Source organism: Platalea leucorodia (genome assembly GCF_965183815.1).
Source record: "Platalea leucorodia genome assembly, chromosome: 5".
In the NCBI taxonomy this organism is placed as follows: Eukaryota; Metazoa; Chordata; class Aves; order Pelecaniformes; family Threskiornithidae; genus Platalea; species Platalea leucorodia.
In genome coordinates this window covers 27,809,742-27,833,034 of record NC_138827.1, presented here as the reverse complement: position 1 = coordinate 27,833,034, position 23,293 = coordinate 27,809,742, and the positions used below count along the sequence as shown (strand labels likewise).

The window sequence follows — 23,293 nt, the reverse complement described above, 5'->3', positions numbered from 1 at the left end:
ATAGTTCAACACATTTTTACTGTATTTTTCATGCATGTCATACAAACTTTATGTATCAGCCGTGCTAGAAATTGAAGCAGTCTTTAAGACACGATGGATTGTTTCTCATTAGCATAGCCTCATGCCAGTAATCAAAATCAGTCAACTTAAATCAAATTAATTCTCCATGTGTTCAGTTAAAATGTATACCATATGCTGGCTGAAATGTATACCAAAGCAAAACAGTGCTGCTGTAGAAAGCTTCTTTCTGCAGCTACATCTAACAGCAACATTGGGTCAATTTCCATTTAAATACTAAAAAAATCTTTGTATAACTATTTTCAACCAGCCTTGTGTAGCTCCAAAGGATCAATAAACTGACTTGCTGAAATTGGTCATTAGTGACCCATCACAATACGTGCTGTCTCTGTTGGGTCCAATCAGGGGTTAAAGACAAGAGTTTACTCTCTGATCAAACAGTACCTCTGAGAAATCACAATTCACGAGGCGTATCTGGAGTCTCAGCTTCAGTAGCATTTGCAAGATTTATATGATGGTATTTAGAGTCATCAGTTACTCTACCTAGTTAAACATCTGGCTGCTGTCAAATTTTCAAGGTGCGCCGAGCTGGAATGCACCTGCTTACAATACCAACTACTTCTTAACATCATTTGTATTACAAGAACGTTTAGAACCCTTCATTGTGAAGCCACTGCAGAAAGGTACCTCAGACGGGCCAAGCAGCACCTCCTCCAGCCACTGTTGGAGGTGTACCTGGCCAGGCGGATCAGCAGTGAGCACTCACAGCCATGGGGCTGCAGGAACCACCACCCCAATCAGGACTACAATTGCCTCCTCCCTACTAGACTGTAGTAGACCTTGCATTCATGGAAGACGCTGGGCAGATAGCTCTTTGCAGATCCACGTTTGTTTTTTTTATCCCACAATTTAGCTGCAGAATCAATATGAAGTGTAAGATTCCACAGTACCAGTGTGCTTGTGCATCCTGAGGGACTAGGTGAGAGCCAAGCCACCCTATAGTCCACTTAGCCTCTCTACTGCAATTGCTAACAAAACCAGCTGTAGTGGACTGTCTGAAGTTGGCTGGGAAGTGGACATCTAGCCTGTTTTTATATTAAATCCATTTCAGTAATTTTAATAGCCCTGTTCTAACTTGATTTCAAACAGCAGGAAACCTTTGCTCGCCTTTCCACTCTCCTTACTAGAAACCTCAATTTGTACTCGATGAGACTACTTGTTTTTCTCTCAACTGATCACTGTCATATGCCTAACTAAATGTGTCAAGCAAACAGTATTATAAGAGATTCATAAATGCTAAACCTCTAAGAGGCTTAGGAATGAGAAACATAATCGCGTGTCACTGCTGGAGGCAGAAGAGTTGTTTAGGAATTCTGATAAGCACCAGTTCAGCAGATATTCATTTTTATGCTAGTTAACCATAAACAGACAGTTTCAGAAAACAGAAATGCTTCTCTGTCTCTGTGCTCATTCACCATGGGGTAGAGAAATCACCATGGGGTAGAGAAATCACTGTGCCATCTCAGATCAGCAGCTGAAGTGTTTCAGCATCTGGTCCTGAAGAGCACAAGCTTCTGATCCAAACAGCGATCAAAAATGGATGTTTCTGGAATAGACACAAAATTGCAGTGAAGTACAATTATGTAAAACTTTATCAACAGGGGAAACATCTTCCTAACTTAGGAGCTAATCACCAAAAAATCAGCTTGTGGTGGACCTCCTTTTCAGTACTGTTTCATGTATAACGGAAACACTGAAACCTCTCCTCCACCTCTTCCCTTGCCTGTACAGCCGAACATGCAGATTCAGACAAATTCCACAGACTCTTTTTATGACATGATGCTCTCAATATAAAACTTTTTCTTAACCCTATAGGTATAATTTAAAGGACCTCATCTCTCACAGGTCCCTCCCTCACTGGTAAAACTGTATACTGTGACTACAAGATGCTCCCCGATCATTCTTGGTTATAAGCCTTAGAAAGCCACTGTCATCACATACATCAGGCAAGTTATCTCATATCCCACTGGCTGATAAATTTTCAGTCAAATTATCTATCGTCACTGCCTGCCTCTCCTTTTCAATGGTAACCAAGGAGTTATGGCAGAAGGAGGACTGTAAATTGATGGGGTTTGGTCCCCCTCACAGAAGGAGCCTGCAGCTGGAGACTGAGCCCTGGGACAGGCTCACCCTGGTGTCCCCCGCAGCTGGCAGCAGCGCCAGCTCCTGGGGTTGCTCTTCTTTGGTATTTCTATTCACAGAACACTGTGCGCAGGCTTTAAGAGCCAGAAGCTCTTCCCTTGCACTCTTCTCAGCTTCAAAGCAAAAGTACATTTTGCACTGAGTATGCAGTTAGTCAGCCCCTCTTCATTACTCTCCTGTTGAGCTCTTACTGGCTACCTGCAGGTAAATCCAGCCTGTATTTAATCTCTAAATTTGAAGAAATATTTCTTGTTTATTTTCATACTGGCCTTGACTGCAATATTTCAGGCACAGGTACATGCTATGCCACCAATCAGTAAACTGACTTCCCACAGAAATCTATCGAAAGGTCATCTTCACAGCATCAAAAAAGCACCTGAGCACAGCAATACAGATAACCTGATGGAGGCATTCACTTTGCTGTCCTGATCTAGTTAACCAGCAACCACATTACCTTGCCTCTTCAATACCTCTGGGCTCACTTCGATTCACTTTGGTCTCTCTGAAGTTGACACTATTGTATCTGCTGCTGCAAGATGTTCTCCAAAATAGAGTTTGATTTTACAAAGGGCTGAACGTCTTCAACTCGTATTTCATCAGTAGAAACACCCCTTCTGTCAAAACACATCTAGACTCAGAGTGATCACTGCATCATGATTAATCAACAATTAGATGCAGGCTTCCAGTGAACTGTCTGTATGGAGGTAAGATAAAGTAGTCAACAAGTAGATTAGTTATCTGCCAACTTTGAACTGCCATATTTATTAAAGCCAAAACATAAAAGCATTCTGCACTGATAAGCTAATAGCAAATGACTTCCTTGTGGTTTCCAGAAGGAGAACAACCCTTTCCTTTAATCACTTTTTTGCACTCTTCTCACTACACCTATGCAAAGTTTCAATAGCACCATCAAATCAATAGGGATACACAATCTGCATGCATTTAACTTCAAAACCAGTATTACTAACTGCTTTCTAAAAGGTAAATGTTTCATGTTATCAAAATAATTCTGAAGACATATTGACTTTCATGACTCCTTCCTACTTTCAAAACTCAGTGCTTTCCCATAGACAATCCGGAAAAAAAATCTCTAAATAGGTTCATAGTCTTCTGTTCGTTAAAAAAAACACATACTTTGCAATGCTACTTTGAAGGCAGAATTCTGCAAAAGTAAAGCTGGAAAACAGACTTGTATTACAAGTTGGAAAAGGAGAAAGCATGCTGCCATTCATTTTAGTCACTTCCAAGCGATTTTGTTTGAATCTGCTGAAGGCAAATTTCAGTGTAAAATATGAAAGCTCAAGATCATCTAGTTACTAAGATGAATGCCTGTTAAATCTTCAGTTGGGACTATTGCCTTCATTTATAAAAACACAATTTCTGCTCCAACAACAGAATTAGCATAAGTGCCCTTACAGTCTTGCTCACAGGATCCGCCAGCTATATCTTCTTTCTTATTTTAATCTAAGATTGACGTCAGCAGCATTCACAACCTTTTGAGAACTCATTCTCCAGTTTCTACTTAATTTGATGCCTCAGAACATTTATATGACTCACAAAATTTGGTGTTTGAAGCCTCAGGGCACAAAGACGGAAAGAAATCCAAAGGGGGAAAAGATTGCATTTAATATAGTAAAATAATAGTAAAGAAAAAGAGCCAGAGAAAATATAGCCAGGTGCTATTTTTGGCAAGGGTTGTGCAGTAAAAGAAGCACAATTATCTCTTTCATTACTCAATAAAACAAAGAAACACAATTTTCTGTTCCATTCATTACTCAGTGAATGAGGAGGTCAGTCATAAAGGCGATGTTAAATGTATACGATTTTGCAGCAACCTGCAAGAGTTGAGAGATACTTTGGGACCGCCAAAGCAAAGAACCAAAGCATCAAGCCTCTCAACAGAGAGCTCCTCTTTACACGGAACACACATATCTGACTCTTGGGGAAAGCTCCTCTAGAGCCAGAAGTCCCTGCTGGAAACAGCTCCAAATTGCAAGGACTGAATTCAAAGTGCAATCTGTACTGTGCAGCAGTGTAAAACCTGAGAAGAGCTCACTTCTGAGGAGCAGGAAGTAGGATGTAATCACTGATGCCAATACAGATTTCATTCTTGCAAACCCCTGTTCCTTCCTCTGCAGATACAGAGGTGCTGTACATCCTCTGGATGAAGGGAAGACCATGCAGATGGGGAGATGCGTTTCTGATTGCACCTCACAGGGAGGCAATCTACTGCAATGCTTCCACTCTCTCAGGTGGTGGTCTCTAGTTCTAAACCTGGGTCTGGGCAAGTCCATCTCTGGTAAAAAACAAACTATCCCTCCTTTTCTGAAAGGAGAACACCAGTTATACGAATCCCTCGAGCCTTGACACACTGTCAAACTAACACTCTTATTGTTATTAATCAAGAATTTAATAGATGAGATCTTAAAATTAACACGCCTAGGGAATCTTTTAATTTAAAAAAAAATGGAGATCCAATGAGTCATAACTGAAAAAGTCACTCAGCATCTCCCTTTGAGAGACTACTTTGAACAAATACTTTATTGAGCAGACGGATTTTAGCAGAACACACATGACTCACCTGTGGCATGAGGGCAATTAAATCTTTATCAATTTTTGGTTTATATCCATAAAATAAGTAGACAAATTAGAAGTGAAAAATCTCCTGCTTCTCGTATTTCCTAGTAACAGTCCCAGAGTAGTTAGCAAATATAATAACCTGGATTTATTCTCACCTTCCTTCACGAAAACTATATGAAAAAAAAAAAAAGAAATCAAGGCTGCAATGCTTCTCAGACACGTAGACTACAGTTTAAAATAAAAAAAAAAAAGAAGAGGGCCACATTGCACGGATTTTGACATTATAATCAACAAAACAAATACCACCTCTTCTCTGCCCTTGTATTAGGTGATAAAAAGCATTTTGTTTTGTTTTAAAAAAGTCTATTTTTTTTTTAATCAAACTGACAGCACTGACTCTCTTACAGTTGTAGGATAACATAATACTATACGACTGGAGACCACATTCTCAGGCAGGATAAACGGCTGCCGTTCCAGGAACTGTAAAACTCTGAAGATCCCAGCTGGAGTAAAAGGGATGCATAGGTTTGATACTTTCAGTAACAGAGCGAATAAAGACCTTGTATGCAGTTACTGGAAAACAAAGCTATCCATTTCCTTCTGTTTAAGCACTTGGATTTTGTAAATGGTACGGCAGATGACTACCTTGCCATCACCTAGCAACATCAGGTTTTGACTCGCAACTGGAGGTACTGTGCTTCCTGGTCTCCAAGCTGCGTGGAGAGATTTCCACAGCCCGCGCTACGGATGGGAGAGCTGCCACATGACTTCGAGCCAACAACGCAGAGATGCAAAGATGCTGTTGTGACTAAGTTACAGCCAGATTCTGCAAGCACCACTGATTCGTGTGAAATTTCCTCTTAAAACAGTAAGTATCTGGAAGACCAAGACTACTTCCAGATTTAGGTGAAAGACTATTCAAATCACAGTCTTGCCATGGCAATGGTGTGGATGATCTTTGCTGAATTTATTCCATTTAGATTTCTTGCAGTCTCTTGATAGAATGATAAGTAGCTCCTACGCATATTCACATCAGAATTTTAGCAGGAAATCTGAAATAATTTCAAACATGTCCAAGATTTCAGAATGACAGCCACAGCTTTGAACATGCTACTGTGGAGCAGGGCATATGCAACTCAGAACAGTAACAATAACATCACGGGGGCAGAACTTCACGCAGATTCTTCCCTTGGAAGAGTTTGCTTTTCCCTAAATAAATTACTAACCAGCACAAGTGAAAGGAAATTATTAATTTTACACTTCCAACCCCCAAAGACTCAGGGGGGTACTAAGCAGTTCTCGCAGATTTACCTCATTTAGTAGCTTTGCAGTAGTGACTTGCTGCATGCTATTTTCAAGATGAAGGGCATTCTTATAAAGAGATCCATTTTAGCTAGGATATGAAGCCTTAAACAGGTATGGATTTTCAGCTGTCACATAATTATAGCACAACAGTTGGAATGAGCATCAGTATAGAAATACTGTTCATCTGGAGCCCTGAGTTCCTATAATCAGCCAACCCATTCAAGTCCCTTCTGTGCTTTACACCATGTCTCACACTTAGGAAAACAACCTAGGAAGGGGGTTTGGTGAGTAAGGGTGTATAAAAACAGGCTGAGGAGCTTTGCCAAATGCATACCTTCCTCATCTCAGGAAGCGCTAAGCCCAGACACCAACCCCCTCGCAGGAAGGCTGGAATCCACACGGTGTTTGTGCAGGCTGACACTTCTGTGACAGCAGTTCCATCCCTGCAGAACCCAGCCCTCCTGGGCTTGCTGCTCGGGGCCCCTCCTGGCTGCTTGCAAGCCAGCGTTTATGAGCACTGCTTCTTTCATGTTGCTTTCCACTGTAATTAACGTAATCATTAAAGGCACTGGGTTTCTTTTGTTTTTCATGTCATGGTCCTGCTTTGGTTCTACTCTAGTTTTGTGCTACTTTTCACTCCACTCACTTGCTGGCTTTAGGGCACGTCGCACTGTGCAGTGGAGTCATCTGCATAGGCCTGCACTTACCAGAGACACAGCTAGCTCCAGAAGTGGAGATGGCACAGGTGTGTCAGCACAAAGCTGTGCTTAAGCTAAACCAGGCTTGCTGCAAGCACCCTGCCATACTGCACCCAGCACAACCTTCCTGCTTTCGGACAATGCATCTCCCCTCAGCGTTTTACTAAACCGCTGAGCAGCTGGAGGCACTGGGCCAGGTTACTGCAGCATTAAACCCTACGTGTGGTCTAAGCCTGTCCTGCAGATCCTCCAAGTTTACAACAATGTAAGAGATTAGAATCATATCTAAAGACCCTCCTTATTTTTCTGGTAACTGCTAGCACTGTGTCATTCAACTTCTATACCTTAAATTGTCACCGAAGTTTCTCTCTCTAATGGCTGCACACATCCAGAACTTACTCTCTGGTAATCATAAACAAGTTTCCACAGTCCTGCAAGCAGCAAATTTCTCAAATAGCGCAACATTCCCAACAATGTGTGACAAGACTTCAGCCTTGGGCACCTTAGAAATAAGATGGGAATAAACTAGACATGTAGCAGGACTGAAACTAGCACTTTTTGTTCATCCCATTAGGAACTGGAACAAACCCTGCCGTGCTGCATTGCAGTGGACAGGCAGTTTGCAGCAATTAGGGTAGCAGAAAGGAAGTTCAATCACCACTTCCAACCCCTAAGTAGCACTATTCTTGTTTCCTTCTCTTCTGTTGTCTTCCATTTAGTCAGCTATACCTCTACAAAGGCAGCAGAGAGCAGGTATAAAAGACTTCCAGCTGAAGAAGATTGTATTTTACAGCAACACTGAACAAATAGAAGTGTTTACACCTGATGAGAGTGGAGACAACTCCAGAGAGGGTTGATTCTGTCCACCTGTACTGTCCACCAAGTTGTCAAGACATTACATAACTACACACCCTAAATCACAGTTAGCCTCAGTTAACCTCTGTGGGGCCGTGACCATTATCGTAGCTGAAGTTGATAACAACAGAAGTGAGTTAGAGTGTCTCTTTAGAAACTGCACACACATACACATGAACATGGTGAGGTCTGATTTTCTTAACAGTTTTGGTAGTTCTACAGCCCAGCAAGGGCTGAAAGAGGGTAAAAGAAGCATAAAGGTTGAGGTCCATCATTCCACTCTTATGCAAGAGAAACTTGGAAAATGCATTCCTTAATTAGCCTCGCTTGGCTGTACATTTCCAGTGTTGTTATTCCATGCAATCAAGTGATGCACCAGTGTGCTCTCTTATAGTCAGAATATTTCTTCTCTAAAAAGGAAACAAGTACATTGACTTCCTCTCTTTTCCCTAGCTCTTCTTGTTCATTCTTACACACAACACACAACTCCATCCAAATTCTATTACAACAGTACTCTGCAAGGACTATCCTTACAGTTAACGCAAAAGTGTTTACAAAGATGCTATCTGATTTCACCAAGAGCAAGCCAGGGTGCATAACGCAGAGCCAAGAGAAAACTATAGGAAAAGTGGTATAGCTTTACACAAATGTGTACAGCATGAGGCTAAAATGCACAGCAAGGAACCAGTTTAGCATTGGTGGTAATTCCAATGGAAATGCATTTTTTAGCCTTTCAGTAATGTAGGGCAGTTCTAGAGTTAAAAAAAATCCAAACCACATTTGATAGGAGTTATTTGTCTTTCTTTCCTCAGAGAGAGAGAGACAGAGAGACCTGCAGACCACTCGGTAAAGGACTTTGCATGGACTTATCAAAGCTGACTCATGCCAGTCTACCACAATTTGGCACTCAGAGCACTTACTTCCTTTCCGAACCGGGAAGGGCTCAGTGCCCGCTGGCAGTCAGCGGAGCAGGATGCAGTTACCATGGCACTCGAACACTCAGTAACTTCAGAACTGCCACACTGTTATCACTGATGGAGGGACCAAAGGAGAGGAAGCAGCAGGTGGATCTTTGAATAAGCGCATGCAAAAGCAAAAACAGCGTTACGGTCGATATCCTGCCTAGTAAATATCCTATGCACAGATCCCTTGTATGTTCTATTTTATCGCTCTGACTACAAGAAAAGCAGAGAGACAGTAACACCTGATAGACATCAGTAGCGTATGTGCACAGATGTATCTACACACACCGCTCTCTCACCCTGACTTTATCCTCTAGCACTGGTACAGATGTCTATCAGTTTGTCAGAGTGACTAGCCAGCCAGAATCTGGCTGAGAAAATACCATCATTGAGCATTCTTTAAGTAATACACAAAGTTTAACCACTTGAGTCTTACACCATATGAAGTTATTTCAGTTAATAAAGCACAGCAGCTCATAACATGGTGTATTTATCTGCTCCACTCACGACTGCTCCTCCCAAGTTTCAAACTCTCTTGCTTCCTTCTGTTTCAGTTTCTAACATAAATTAGTAGCAAAGCAAAGAGTATCTGATGTATGATTAGCAAAGAAATGGATCAGAAGCAGAATTAGCAAAACCAAAGGACTTTTCAAAGAAGATAAAAGTGCACAACAGAAGCACAGGATGCCATGTGTGACCTAAGTAAAACACTTGGGACCAGCAGCTCCATTTGGAAGGAGGAACATCTTAGCAACACAGCAAAGCCTGGACTGTGACAGAAGCAGAGAAGGACACATTAGGATGCCTAGGATACACTTTCGGGCTGCAGTGGCCCCTGACTATAAAATGCAAGGTGCTAAGCTGCTAGTGAAAGATATATCTATCCCCAAACAGGATTTCTGTGTTTCCCACTTTGCCCCTCATTAATATTTGCTGGGCAGCCAGAACAGCTCACCAGAAATCTAGGTTGACATCAGTATCTCCTGGTAAATGTTACGCTGTTCTGCAGATGGGAGAACCTGACCAGCAAGCCATTAGACCTCCCAGTTCTCCACGCTGCAGGAGCAGGCTGCATTTTTGTCCAGCTTGCCACCAGTATTTCCTTCTGTCAGCACCACACACATCCGCAGAGTCCAGCACTGCTGCCCTCCGACATAACTACGCACAGCAGTTAGGTGGATCTCGGAGCACACTGTGGTTACACTGCAGCTTCAGCCCAATTTAACTACAGTAACCACATAAGAGGTCATTTTGGGGACCTGTTTATTAAAAGAAAAACAAACAAACAAACCAACCAAAACAGATTATGTTGTGGATAGGGAATAACGTCACCATTTTCCCTGTGCTGGAAGGAACATCACTCGTTCGCCTTTCAAACAAATCAAAAGGCGCTTCAGAGATCCTCATACAACCTTCCCCCCACATGACTGAAAATATCCCTTGCCAACAGAAATACAGAAAATCAGTGCTCAACATCTGGGAGCTTAGTTCACGCTGTTTAATGAATCGGGATGACGTTAAATGGCTAGACAACAGAAAATAAATGACAAGGTCCCCACTGCTAAACTCACGGGTACTCCAGTTGTGCTACAGGGTACAAATTCTCACATCTGAAAACCAGTTTTTGTCATCTTGGGTTCCTGTTTTTATCTCTAAAATCAGCCATTCAGCCTACTCCTAAGCGTTGCATAAACATGACACTGCAGTAGACAACACAATGCATGAAAGTTATAAACGTGAATAAGCTCAACAAATAGTTCTGTTTTCTCATTTGACCAAAAACTTATGACACAGTTTAAGTACCTGCTCACTTGAGACAAATACTATGAGAACTCAAATTCCACTCACTGTATTATCTCATAACTGATCACAGTGTAACCAAGCGTATTTAAATATAGAATATACCTAGTCATTATGTAGAAGATAACATAGTGAAAGAAAATCATAGTAAGGGTGATTCTGATAAGACAAGGACAAGCAGAAAATGTTTTGAGGCACATGAGTCTAAGACCTTCTGTAAAATGATTACTGGAAAGTACCAAATAATCTGTTCTGAATTTCTGCTGTAAAAAGCATTAAATGCAAAAGGTCAGGAAGTCAGCAACCCATTTGTCCTTTCAAAGCTTAACTGCCTTACTACATCAGCTGAAGAATTTCACGTGAAGTTTTCCAGGCACAGTTTTTCCCCTCTTGGGCAGCTAGTTAACATTGGCCCATTTGCTCTAGAACAGGTCCAAACCTTTGAACTATCAGCAGCTCTTAACTAACACAAATACACTCAACCCTGCTCCTGGATACAGTCTGGTACCTCTGAATGCAATATTGTAACTTTTTTTCATTTTACTGTAATGCATGAAAGATACTGTAGCATGAAAGATACTACACCTTGCAGTGAGATACTGTAAGCAAGAATAACTCTAGCGGTAACAGAGTTTAGACTGAAGTTGAATTTGGCCTTCACTGTAATGTGGAGTTACAATAACAGTGGGATTGAGGTGATTAACCATAAACAGAAAGAAACCTTCCATGTCAACTGTTTAACCGCAAATAAAGGAACGCCCTGCTCAGCAAGCTTAGGCTGTTAAATAAATTCAATAGTGAGTGGGGTAACTAACCACCCAGGGTTTTATTTTTAAGTTTTTATTTCTCTCCCTTGTATCACTCTTGCAAATCTGATCTTAAGGACCATTCAGAGTGGCATGAGCACCAAGTTCTTCCCAAAGCAAGAGTATTATTACTTGAGATATAACCAAGACCTTGGAATTTAATTACAGACACTGTTATTGTATCTCTTCTCCCATCAAATATTCTGCATTGTGTTTTAACATCAGAAGTAGTGCTTTACATCCACTCACCCCTGATGATTTTAATTCCTGGGACCCACGAAGTCCTCAATGCTGCAAATAAGATCTAATCCTTGCCTCTCTTACAAGGACCAACCTGTTCTTTTCACTATCATGACTCTGTCCATTTTAGTTCGTTGTCTAAACAGCAAATCAGAGGACTTCACAACAGCTGTGAATCTACTGAGCAGAATCAGGCCCATTAGATCTTCAGAGATATCCATTGCTATTGCATCTATATATTAAATTACAGAACTCTTATTATCTCTCTTTTTAGAAACAAGTTTTGTGCAAGCATTCAAGTTTAAAGTCAGTGCTTATATGGAACTTAGCAAAAACATGATGGGAATGGGATGCCAGGGGAATAGATGATTCTCTCATCTGAAATGCATAATTAGCTTTTGGTTAAGTGTGCAATTAACATTAAAATTTACAATCAAGTATGACGGTGTTCTAATTTTACCTCCTTTAAATGAAAGAATTAACTTAGTTACCCGTGTTACTTCTTTGAATCCCTTCCCTATGAGGCAAACTGCACAGAAACATCCTGTCATCCAGGCGACAACTGATATAAAAAGCTTTTAAAAACACTGCATATTTGTCTTCTGGATGGCTATGCAGCTTATTTTGGTTTACACTTTTTTTATATTGTAATGGTAACTGCCACTCAGCATAATTAGGAGTTGTTATATTTCAGTTTGTAAAGATCCTTCCCATAAAAGCAGAGTGATGTTGTTTTGCACCCTCTTCCCAGCTGTGTCTTTAAGCTGTAACGTGTTTCAGACATCCACTACAGCTAATCTCAGACCCCTACAGGTTTCAGCAGTTAAGCCATGGAAACATTTTTGTTAATGGGAAAGAAAAAGCTATACTCATCCTAGCAGTTTAAATCTGATAAGCAGCACCTTAAAAGAAAAATCATGCTGCAGTCTAAATATGCTGTCTCCATCTGAACATCACATCCTTTTTGCCTTTTAACCTGAAGTTAAATTTAACCTCTAGTTGCCTTTAAAAAAGGGGGTTAAAAGTAGTTTCAACTGTAACATCAGCCGCCAAACCATGTATTTAATTATGTTTATTATTAATCACATATATGTTTATAGTATGTGCCACAAAAATGAGGCTCCGCTGTGTTGGGTGCTGTACAAAAGTATAATGAAAGTGTAATGAATTTCCTCACGCAAAGCACATATTGTGTGGTGTGAAAAGCGTTGTGGCGTGCAAGTGTTTTGGGCTAAACACTGCCAATGATTCTCCATCAGTAAATTTGTGTTACAATCCAAAGACCTCATGGAATTAACCCAGACTAGGCCGGTGTGAAGAACCAGAGTTTGCCTCTCAGCAGTTAACCTCAATGCTGCGTTGCTCAGGAGTTTGACGTTATTACTATGTACCACCATTATTACTTATCACCAAGAGACACACAAACACACAGAAAAAGGAAAAAAAAAGAAATCTCACATTCCTCTCACCTAAAACCAAAATCACTTTTTTTCATTCACCCTGCTTCCATCTGGATCTGCACAAAGCGGCCTTCTCTAGCTGCTAGGCAACGTGAACGCTGCATTGAGTATTAACTGTATGCATTTGCTAAGAATATAATAATGTCACCTTTGAGATTTATTTATAATAAAAAACATAGCTAGCTGAAAATATAACAACTTTCCTTCAGTAATCAGTAATTAGCAACTCTGGGAATACAAAACAAAGTAGTATTAGAGATGGCAGTGGCTAAAAAAAAAAAATCTAATCCAAGAATTACATTTATGTAGATATCAGAATATCTACATAATATATTAATAGATTTACATAAGTAATATTTTAAATTAGAAATGTTTACGTTACCAAACCTCTTCCAACTACAAAATGAACTTTCTCAGTAAAGGTCATTTATTCGATTTACAGAAAACCACCATTCCTAAACAAGACAGAAAAGACTTGAAATTAAAACACAGTCAACTGGATCTTGGAGTTCTTTAACAAAGGAAAAAAACCCCACAAAACATTATTTCACATAACCCCTCTCCAGACCATTTTACTGTTTTGTTCTCTAGCAGCAGAGCTATCATTCTACCTTAAGAACACCATGAATATCTTTGCTGTGTCCCATTCCTCTGAAACTCAAGAGATACTCGTTTCAAGTCTTTTCCAAGTAGATCATTTCCCAGACTGCTAGGCCACTAGCATAACTGATAGAAATCTTACTAAAATATCAGTTCAGGTGATTGAGGTGTTCATGTCAACGAAGAGGCCCACTAATGACATCAAAACTGAACAGAGCAGCACTCTTTTTTGATCATTACACCTGACAGCTTGTCAAATCTTGATTCACAAAATATGGACTTCCTCAAATTCAGCACAAACACAAAAGCTGGATCTCTAGCTTAAAAATGCTCATGAAATTCTACTGGAGATATTAACCGTGAGACAGGCCAGAAAGACATTTACTGACACAGCAACACGCTGTTAGTCTTTACGTGCAGCTGCTTGGCACTTGGAAGTGGTGCGAATTTTTCTTAGTTTTAAGAAAACCCAAGGAGCTCTTTGTAGCTGGGGTCCCACACCCAAATATTCTTCTCCTTTGTTCAATGCAGGCAAAAGTCAGTGTAGAAAGTCTCAATGATCACTGATGTCTCTGGATCACAGCACAGCAGTAACTTCCCCCATGCCTTGAGATTTGTAGGGCACAAACCAAGGTTATTTGTGCACAGCCCTTGAGTACCTCCAGTCTGCCACAGCTGCATACACTTAAGAGCTCCACAAGCACCCATGAACTGAAAGAGACCTGGCTCCGCAGAGCAGAGAACATTAGAGGTTCCTAGAAGTGTGCCTCTCTGGATTTTATAAAGACATTTAAAGTGGTTAATTTAAACACTTGTACTTTCTCCTTCTTCACTTAGCTTTGTATTAGTTTCACATTAAACCTGATTCATGTTAAGACTTAACATCAAGGTTAGGGGGAGCATAATTTAAAAAAAAAAGTCAACATAACTGGAAAATTTAAGTAAAAGCAAAGTGTTGAATGGAGCCACAGGATCCCACACTCACAGAAACTCAAGAGCAGCTGTAAATCATTTTAAAAAGTAATTGGAAGACAGGTTGGTAAGAAAACTCTTCCTTCCTACAGATAGGAACACATAGTTTTGGTATGCTAATGGCCCCCACTACTACTACGTGTACCCTGAAGAATACATTGAAATTAAAAGTTTAGTGTCAGGACAGGCAGGAGGTAAACAAGTTCAAATATTGTGGTTTTTAGAGAGGTATACACTTAATGTTTTTGTAAAGGTCCTTAAATCATGACTCACATCAGGGATCCATGCAAGGGGCACAGAAAGAGAGAAGAAAGTACACCAGTCACTCTGGAAACTGTCACACACTTACATGAACCTTATATTGGAAATAGACTTTAAATCAACAGAGTTGTTGGTAACTCCGATATTGCAAGTCCTATTGATAGCACCCTCTGAGGAGTCCACCTGACATCTCTTTTCATAAGAAGTTTAAGGTTATTAAAGCCGTTTTCCCCCCAAAGCCTTCAAACAGATTTAATGAGGATTATTGCTCAATTCATTTTAATCCCACTATCTTTGGAAAAAAACCCAAATATTTCATGGTGCTTTCTGTCTTGCTTTTATACAACTTATTATGGAATTTCATGTTCCAAGATTAAGACAAACTGGATGGAAATCATCTCTAGTTGCTTACAGGGCCTGAAGTACAAATATTCTTATTACTTAAACCCTAAATTAAATCAGTTTCATGTCAGGTTATCTACATTAGTTTCAATGCCATGATTTTGCAACTTGAAAAGGATCTTTTATTAAATAATTTGTTGTACCTTGTACCCAGCAACACAGAAATAAAGTGAATCATACTGTTGCAGGGGGAAGGAAAAAAAAAAAAAAAAAGTGCCTCATTTTAGATTCTATTTTATTGTGACTATTCAAGATCATCACAATAAATAAAAAAAACCCAATGTGATTACTATAATATTACATTTAAATGCAATAATTAAAGATTAATTATAAATCAAGTGTATGTAGATCAGTTAGAAGACTATGCTTATAGCTGGGCAGGGTTTGGGTAGAAACACTATACTGTTTCAATTCATCTTCAAGCCTGAACTTTAAGCTTAACTTGTGGGAGAAACCACTATGTAGACAGCTACTTCAAGTTAGTGAGCTAACTCCTTTGACATTGTTTCAGAGACTATTAGCCTCATATCTTCTATTTGAGATCTTCTCTTTTCATGCAAAGCAGAAGAGAAGAATCTTGAAAACTGGAATTCCAGCTGGAGCCTGACGGTACTTTAAAACACAGCAATCTGAGCCTAGTTTTTTTGAAACACGCTGAGTAATTCACTGGGACGCAGAGGGTTTAAGCACCACGAGGATAAATTGCATTCGCACTGTAGGATTTAAGTCATTTGCCAGCAAGTAGAATAAAAGAAGACACTTGCTTTCCATAAAAAGGAACATCATGAGCTACTGACACAATTGCTTGCAGCTCAGGAACTTTTTTTAACTGGGCTAGGATGCTGTAATTCAAAAAGGCTGCAAAGGTCCCACGACTGGGTGTTTGAGCAGAGGGAGCCTCCAGCTTACCCGCACAAGTTCTCTTCCCATTTGATTTACCAAGAAGCCATGTCAGCAAAGGTGGTTTGAAGCATACCTCTGTCTTCCCCCTGAGGAATCCTGGGTGGATGAAGTGAGCTGGCTTGGCGCTGCTGAGCGGGCACGTAAGTTGCAGGAAGATACAAGCATCTTATCTGGAGGACACAAGCTGATAGTAGAAACTATGCCTAGGGCTCACTCATTCAGTGCTCACTGAATTTCTTCACCTACTAGTGCTCACTCAAAAAGTGCTACTAAAGGGCTCCAGACCTGCTCTGGGTTTGTGGCAGTTTGATAGGACACTGACCCCTGAGAACGTAGAGCAGCTGCTTAAGACCATATCAGGAGTCCCACCAGTTGAGTGAGGCAGCAATACAAAGATAACTTACTCAGCTATACTGCAGGGATACAAATGATACAGCCACACAAAACTTATGAACAATCAAAATCTATATGAATTCAAAAATTTACTTCCAAACAAGCTATTTTTTACCATCATATCTTTGCTGGGATTAATATAAAGCATTTTTGAAAACGCTGGCACTTACCCAAATCTGCAGTTTCACCCGCTTGTCATTCCTATAAACTGTTTTCACTTTGAAGTCAATTCCTACTGTGCTAACGAAGGCTGGTGTGAAAGTGTCATCGGCGTATCTGAAGAGGAAGGATGTTTTGCCCACGCTGCTGTTGCCAATGATCAGGAGTTTGAACATGTAATCAAAATTTTGATCTGAAGTATCTTTCTGCCTGTATCTGGCATCTGTTACTGAAGCCATCTAAGAAAATGACAAACATTGAAAAAGATTTAAGAGCAGTTCAGCATTTGTTTTCCTTAACTGTGTACCATATGTTTAGCTTATCTCTCTTCTTTCTAATATCATAACCACTATAACTGCTGAATAAAGAGGAACACACCTTGAAATCTTCTTTTAAATCCTGGCTTTAAATTTTTATTATCTACTTGTAGTGGTAAGATTTCCAAACCCAAGAAATACACCTGTTGCACTGCTTTGTGTTTAAAAGAATAACAGATGGCTATTGCAGATTGTTCAAATACTAGTGGGAAAACAGCATTCTTTACTGCTGTGGCAGCGTGCCACTTCTGTTGCTCCAATAAACTGGAGTACTGCAACCAGGAACTAAAATCTTTGACAGTGCATCCAACTATGCAATTCATTAAGCAGCCTCCAAGGCAGGTAAACCTAAATAATTCCTTTTATGACTACTAGGGAAAATCTGCATTTCTAGCACATGCACCACCACCATTTTATCCTTAGAAAAGTTCTATCCTCAACATTTACAGAAGGGAAACAAAAGATCAACAGGAGAAGATGAAACACCCGGAATTTCAGCTGAAAACTTTGAATCCATCCAACACCTATCTACTCTCAAGACTGCAATTAAAATAAACAGTACCTGCATAAAACATGAGGGCTCAGTGGGGCTGCAGGCAGCATTTGGAATGAATAACTTATCACTTTTTATTACAGGGACATGAGAGTTGGGGAAGTTAGTGGGGTGGGGAGGGGGGAAGATGCAGCCTCAGAGATCCCTCCTTCTCTTGTGACCCTGAATTGGATTCAGAAACCAAAAAACAGCAGAATCTGAAATATCAAGGCGGGTGGAACTCACTGAGCAGCCCTGGCAGCTCAGACACTCCGTGGGAGAAGGCAAGGCCCTGACTTTTCATTTCTGTTTGTACAGAGCAGAAGACAACTACACAGACCAAATTACTACAGAGAGGAGAAAAAGGAAACTTTACCTTTTAACAGATATACCACACTTTTAATCTCTAATGCTGTTTCAAAATCTACCCCACATCAAACAAGCAAAGGTTTCAGCTTCTTATAACCAGCCAGGGGGTTGTGCAAACTGGGGCAATGACAGCACAGGTCTGATTAGCAGCTAACTCATCGAAACTAGGACATGTGCTACTTGTGTGCAGTGTCAGAAAGCACTGAGCAGAGACCGAAGTCTCTTCTTCCCCCAGCATCCAAAGAAATAAGTTAATTTTCCCCTCAACTCAGATTTTTGGGCATCTTGGGAACAAAACTCCCACCAATGTCTACTCTCACCATGTTCCCAAATACTTTCCTTCTTAGCAAGTCTCACCTGCACACAGGACTTCACTCATTCACTCACTGAAAACAAAACAATAAAAAACAAACAGTTCAAAACTCACTGTAATTAAACAGCTATGAACCAAAATGCTGTCCACGGGCAATTTAAATTGGGATGGAAATTTAACCTAAATTCCCAACAGAGGGGAAACAAACCAAAACCAACCCAGTTTAAACTTCAGTAAAATATGCATGACAGTTTATCTCTGACTAAACACATGCAACTTTCTCACATAGAAAAGGGCTGGTGCAGCAGACATTTTGTTCACAGATTGCATTAACAAGGACAGTTTCTGAAGAACTTTATCCGTAGCTCAATAGTCAACAGCTGCACTGAATGCAGTAAAATCTTCCCACAAGTGATCCTCTGTAGGATACAACACAATTCTGACACACACTCTTCAGAACTTCAGCTGCTATTCCTAAGACTACAGTCCTTTGCAAGCACTCCAGAAAACCCAAGTACAAATTTTCTTCTCACCAGTGTATCAGAAAAGGGCTCTTCTACTCATGCCTTGTGGTTCTTAACAGGAATTTCTAAAATGAAGAATTCAACATCCAACTGACTTACACACACACACTCAGGCCAACGCACTCACTGCCTCAGTTCAAACCTTAGAAATCTCAGCTGCAAAAATTATGAATCCAGATGATTAGTTGATTTGTACCATCACCAAGCTGGAAGACAGTAAGAAGTTCTCCGAGTAATTTATCTTCCTCATACACATTCGTAACTTCCACAAATACCCCTGAGAACACATGTGCACTTACTAAAGGTGAAAAAAACCCCAAAACTCTACTTCTGCATGCCACTCACAGAGACTTGAAAAAAAATGAGATGCCCTCATCACTTGAAGCCTACTCATTCAAAGATTCAGAGGCAGACCTTTAACAAAGAAGTATTCCACTAATCATACAGGAATCAATATCTTCTTTCTACCCCTACCTTTGCAGAATCCATCCGCATGCTCCAAGCTGATATTTTAAATGAAACATCGCTGCTTCTATTAACCCCCCTAGATTGCTATAATCAAAAGTGTACCTGGCTACAAATGCGACTTTCTCAGTTAAAAAAGCAATTACAGAATGCGGCCAGCTAGAGCAACTTTGTTAGAAGCACAATGCAGAAAATAAGATCAAATGATACTTGCACAGAACACGGGGCTGTTGTCATAGAAGCACAACACTCGCTGGCCCGCGCGTGCCACTGTGCTACACTGAAGATGCTGCAGGCCGGCTCCTTGAATCATTAGAGGCGGCATTGAAGCACAAAAATTTCAAAGAAAATTCCATCCCCTTGCTTAAATTTGACTTTTCTCTTTCCCCTCCTCTGGTCAATAGACTGAAACTGAAAGGACTTTAGTACTAATTACTGATTACTCCTCTGATTGCAGACCGTTACTGAAGCTGTACTCTGAAACCGTTCACAGGGCTGTCCCTGAATTTGTGCTTGAATCCTGAAGCCTGGAACCAGCAGAACTTTCTCCCAGTTCTCCTCCCTTCCATTCCTCTTCCCCATTTGTCCCACCCCTGCTCCAAGTGCTCCCTAGTTATGCCAGTCCTGAGGACCATGCAGAGAGCTGGTTCAGAGAACAGAGAGATCCCAGTTAAAAATAAATCCTCCTACAACTTCTCCTGTTTTGCAGGGCTGTTTTTAAAGTTGGTTCAGTTCCTGATCCAGCACAGCTGAGGGAGCCAAGTGGAGGGGACCAAGCGGTGGGAAGCGGTGGCAGTTGCTATGCTACTGAGAGAAAGGTCCAGAAAATCGCATCTCCTGCAGGCCCTCCCCACCTGGCGGAGATTCAGGATCAGCAGCGGAGGGAAAAGGTGACGATGCGCCCGTGTCAGGCAGCTCCTGTCCAACTCGTCAGAACAGCTCGCACAGGTGTCGCTCCCAGAGGATTTTATTCCCTCCTTGGTGAAAGGATGTTTAGTTGGCGGTGTAACCCCCTGCTCTCTGGGCACCCAACTACACACGCTCTTTGTTTAGGATGACTCCAAATACAGCAGCATCTCTGCTGTTTTACAAGCACATGCAGACTAACCAGGGTTTTGTTACAGAAGACCAAGTCAAATATGACTGGCATGCAGAGCATAAAAGAGAGACTCATGACTGTTTCCATTTTTGACTGCCTTGGAATAATCCTCAAGAAAATATCTATACAGGAAAGATTTAGCTACATTACAGAAAACCTATTACACAATAAAAGAAAAAGCTGCCAATCAGATTGTCCTTGAGAACACTTCAGTATGAGACCGTGCATCTTTTAGCTCTTTGCCCGGGCATCCCACTTCTTTGTAGCTAAGAGTATACTAATATTGACAACCTGTTTTCCCCATATGCTTTAGCAATGGGAACAAGGTCTCAAACACATCCACTTCCAGCTAGTTTTGCGAGAATAGGCAGTTATGTAGCTATGAGATACCTTTTTATTTCCCTGTTGAGGAAAAAGCCTGCAGCGTGAGCTCACCTTTTATTAGACAGAGAAACCACATAGGAGGGGGATGCTACAAATGCTCTAAAGCAATAAAATCTTAATCAGAGCTTATTAGCCACCTAAGAATACGTACCTCAGTCAAGGTGTCTCTCTTGCCTTTATTTTCTATTTTGGTCTAATGAAGTTTAAAAAAAAGAAGCCTATCACCATAAGACACCTCCATGGGAAACCAGACTTCACTGCTTTCAGTACTCACTGAAACGTGTCATATAGATGGCTCCACACAGCTGTGCTCTTTTAATTTGTGACCAGCATCATGGTGAAGAATCAAACTGTTTCGTAGCGCAACACGAACCATCAAAGTGTTACTGCTCTTACAAATCACTAAAAGTGGTCACTGCTGACCCAGTTCTGCAGTATTTACTGCCTACGGCCAACTTCAGTGAAAAGCAGTACATGAACTGTCTAAAGCTGATGGTGTTGGCTAGAAATGAACTGATATATCTTGCCATCCATTTATTTCCAGAAAAGAACTGATGTTCAATTCAAGTGTTTCCAGACTTTATCATTTTGGCTACAAACTAATGGAGGGCTGTTCTTCTCTGTTCACTCACAGACAAGAAACAAGAAATCTGATCATTAACTTGGAAGTTTAGGCATCTCTGTATTAGCAACCACACTGGTCTGTTCACAGACATGGACGTTTCCACATTCCTCTCTCTCTCACAACATTGCAAGGAAGAACTTTGAATCGCCTTTGGAAAAGGGTCTCCTTGTCTGCTGTCAGTCACCTCAGTTAACCATGAAACGTGGTCACACTGATGGAACTTACCCTTCAAACTACACACAAATGCATATCTGCGATTTCAACTTGTTATGAACCTGTATATTCTGTATACTACAAGTTCTGTGCATTTCTAACAGTAAAAACATCTTTTAATATTTGTCACTGCTTTATTTTTAAAGCCAAACCTGAAATTTACTACTTATGTTTTGTGTTATATAGGACGAGTAACAATTTAAATGTAACTGTTTAACTGTTTCATCATCATCCGCTAGCACACACATGTTTCTTTTATTAGGCAGATGAGAAGATGGGGTTCAAACCACCCCTCTATATTTCCGAGTCAAAGATCTTAGGACAGCATGCTACTCCAGGCTGGGTCCAGCCTCGTTTTGTGTGAGATCAGCAACTAAGCCTCTGCTGTTTCTCCTGACATGCTATTTTACTGCCTTACAGAGCTACCAGTGTTAAACCATTCCTTTATTTCAGAGTCCAAACTTCCTTTATCTTACTTCCATTTTATTGTTCCTGAGTTCCAGTGCTCAAGATCAGCCAACAGAGAAAACTGGAGAACGAAGTTAACGACTATCAGTCTGGAAGGAATAACTGGTAACAGCAAGCAACGTGAGAAGGGGCACAGTCACAAACACAGCTGTACCTGTTAGACTCCTGGCTACCCACAGGCACTGAGGAGTGTGGAAGGAAGAAAAGAGAGTACTAGATACACTCATTTAGTAAAAGCAGAAATAATGAGGCTAAATAAAGGCAGAAGTTAAAAAAAACAAAAACCAACACATACATAATGCTAAAGTCAATACATTGTGCTAAACTCGAATAGATCACACATTTGCCAAGGCTCCTACAGAAGCATTGGCCAGGAGCACTGTAGACAGCTCTGAAGATGCTAAAAGACTGTGGAAACTATCCTGTAAGTTATGCGGTAGGGAAGAAATAAAAAAGTAGCTAAACCAAAAGATTTCTTCATCTCTAACATTTACAGCTTAGCAGTGATCCATGAAAGACATTACTGACATGCAGCGCAACTTATTTTCAAAAGAGTTAATACCTTGTGTTTTTTTTTTTTCCCCAAAAGTCTTAAAAAGTGCATCTACATTAAAAATACTAGTGAACTCTAGTTCACAAATTACACATCTATGTCAATTCTCTGTTATAAAAACTTAGTCCTTTATGTGCTCTGTCATCTGAAAAAAAATATTTGTTTTTATTTTTCAGGAATTAAATCCTGAATCAGATTTCTGTCAAATAATGGAATTTTTTTTACAGCCAATGTATGCTGTCCTAAGAATAAAGCTCATAAAGGAAATAAGGTCACGACCTTAAGGAGTCTTACACAAATGCTAGTACTACAAGAGAGATTTATCAGAAGCAGAAAACACAGTATGAACAATTAACATAACTGCTAATAAATATTGCAAGCAAGTGATAGTTACCAATTTAGATCTATAATCCATGAGACAGATGGAGGCTTTGCTGTGAGTATATGAATCAAGAGAGTGGTCACACTGTTGAACCTGCGATGTAGAAGCAAAAGGATTACAATGTTTACGGTAAAGATGGATAACGAGAATATTATGTAAGAGACTAACGGGTAGGCAGGTTAGACAGTGAACACACTGCTGTGTAAAGGTCTGAGCTTCCTTCACTGAAGGTAAAGGGGAAAGCCCTGCAGCGTACAAAGAGAACAGAAACAGTGCTTGAGTTAGTGACAGGTATTAAGGTAACAGCAGATATTTGGAGCCATCAGTTTAAAATTTATTAAAGGGATGTTATCTAGACTAATCTAAAACAAAAGTTCCAGATAATTCCTACAAGTAGATGCAAAGCCTCAGATAGGAATCATTACACCTTTCC

The 23,293-nt window shown here is 40.4% G+C and overlaps 1 protein-coding gene across 1 annotated transcript in view; it reads right to left on the bottom strand.

Annotated features, from left to right (window-relative positions):
• RAB3B (RAB3B, member RAS oncogene family) overlaps positions 1–22,893 on the bottom strand; it is a gene marked incomplete at its 5' end in the record, with an annotated part of 53,270 nt that extends 30,377 nt beyond the window's left edge. Inside the window, 2 exons of the mRNA XM_082312973.1 lie at positions 16,628–16,855; positions 22,873–22,893. Of these exons, the coding sequence (XP_082169099.1) occupies positions 16,628–16,855; positions 22,873–22,893 (249 nt within the window). The remainder of the gene's footprint in view (positions 1–16,627; positions 16,856–22,872) is intronic.
• Between the last annotated feature and the right edge of the window lie 400 nt (positions 22,894–23,293).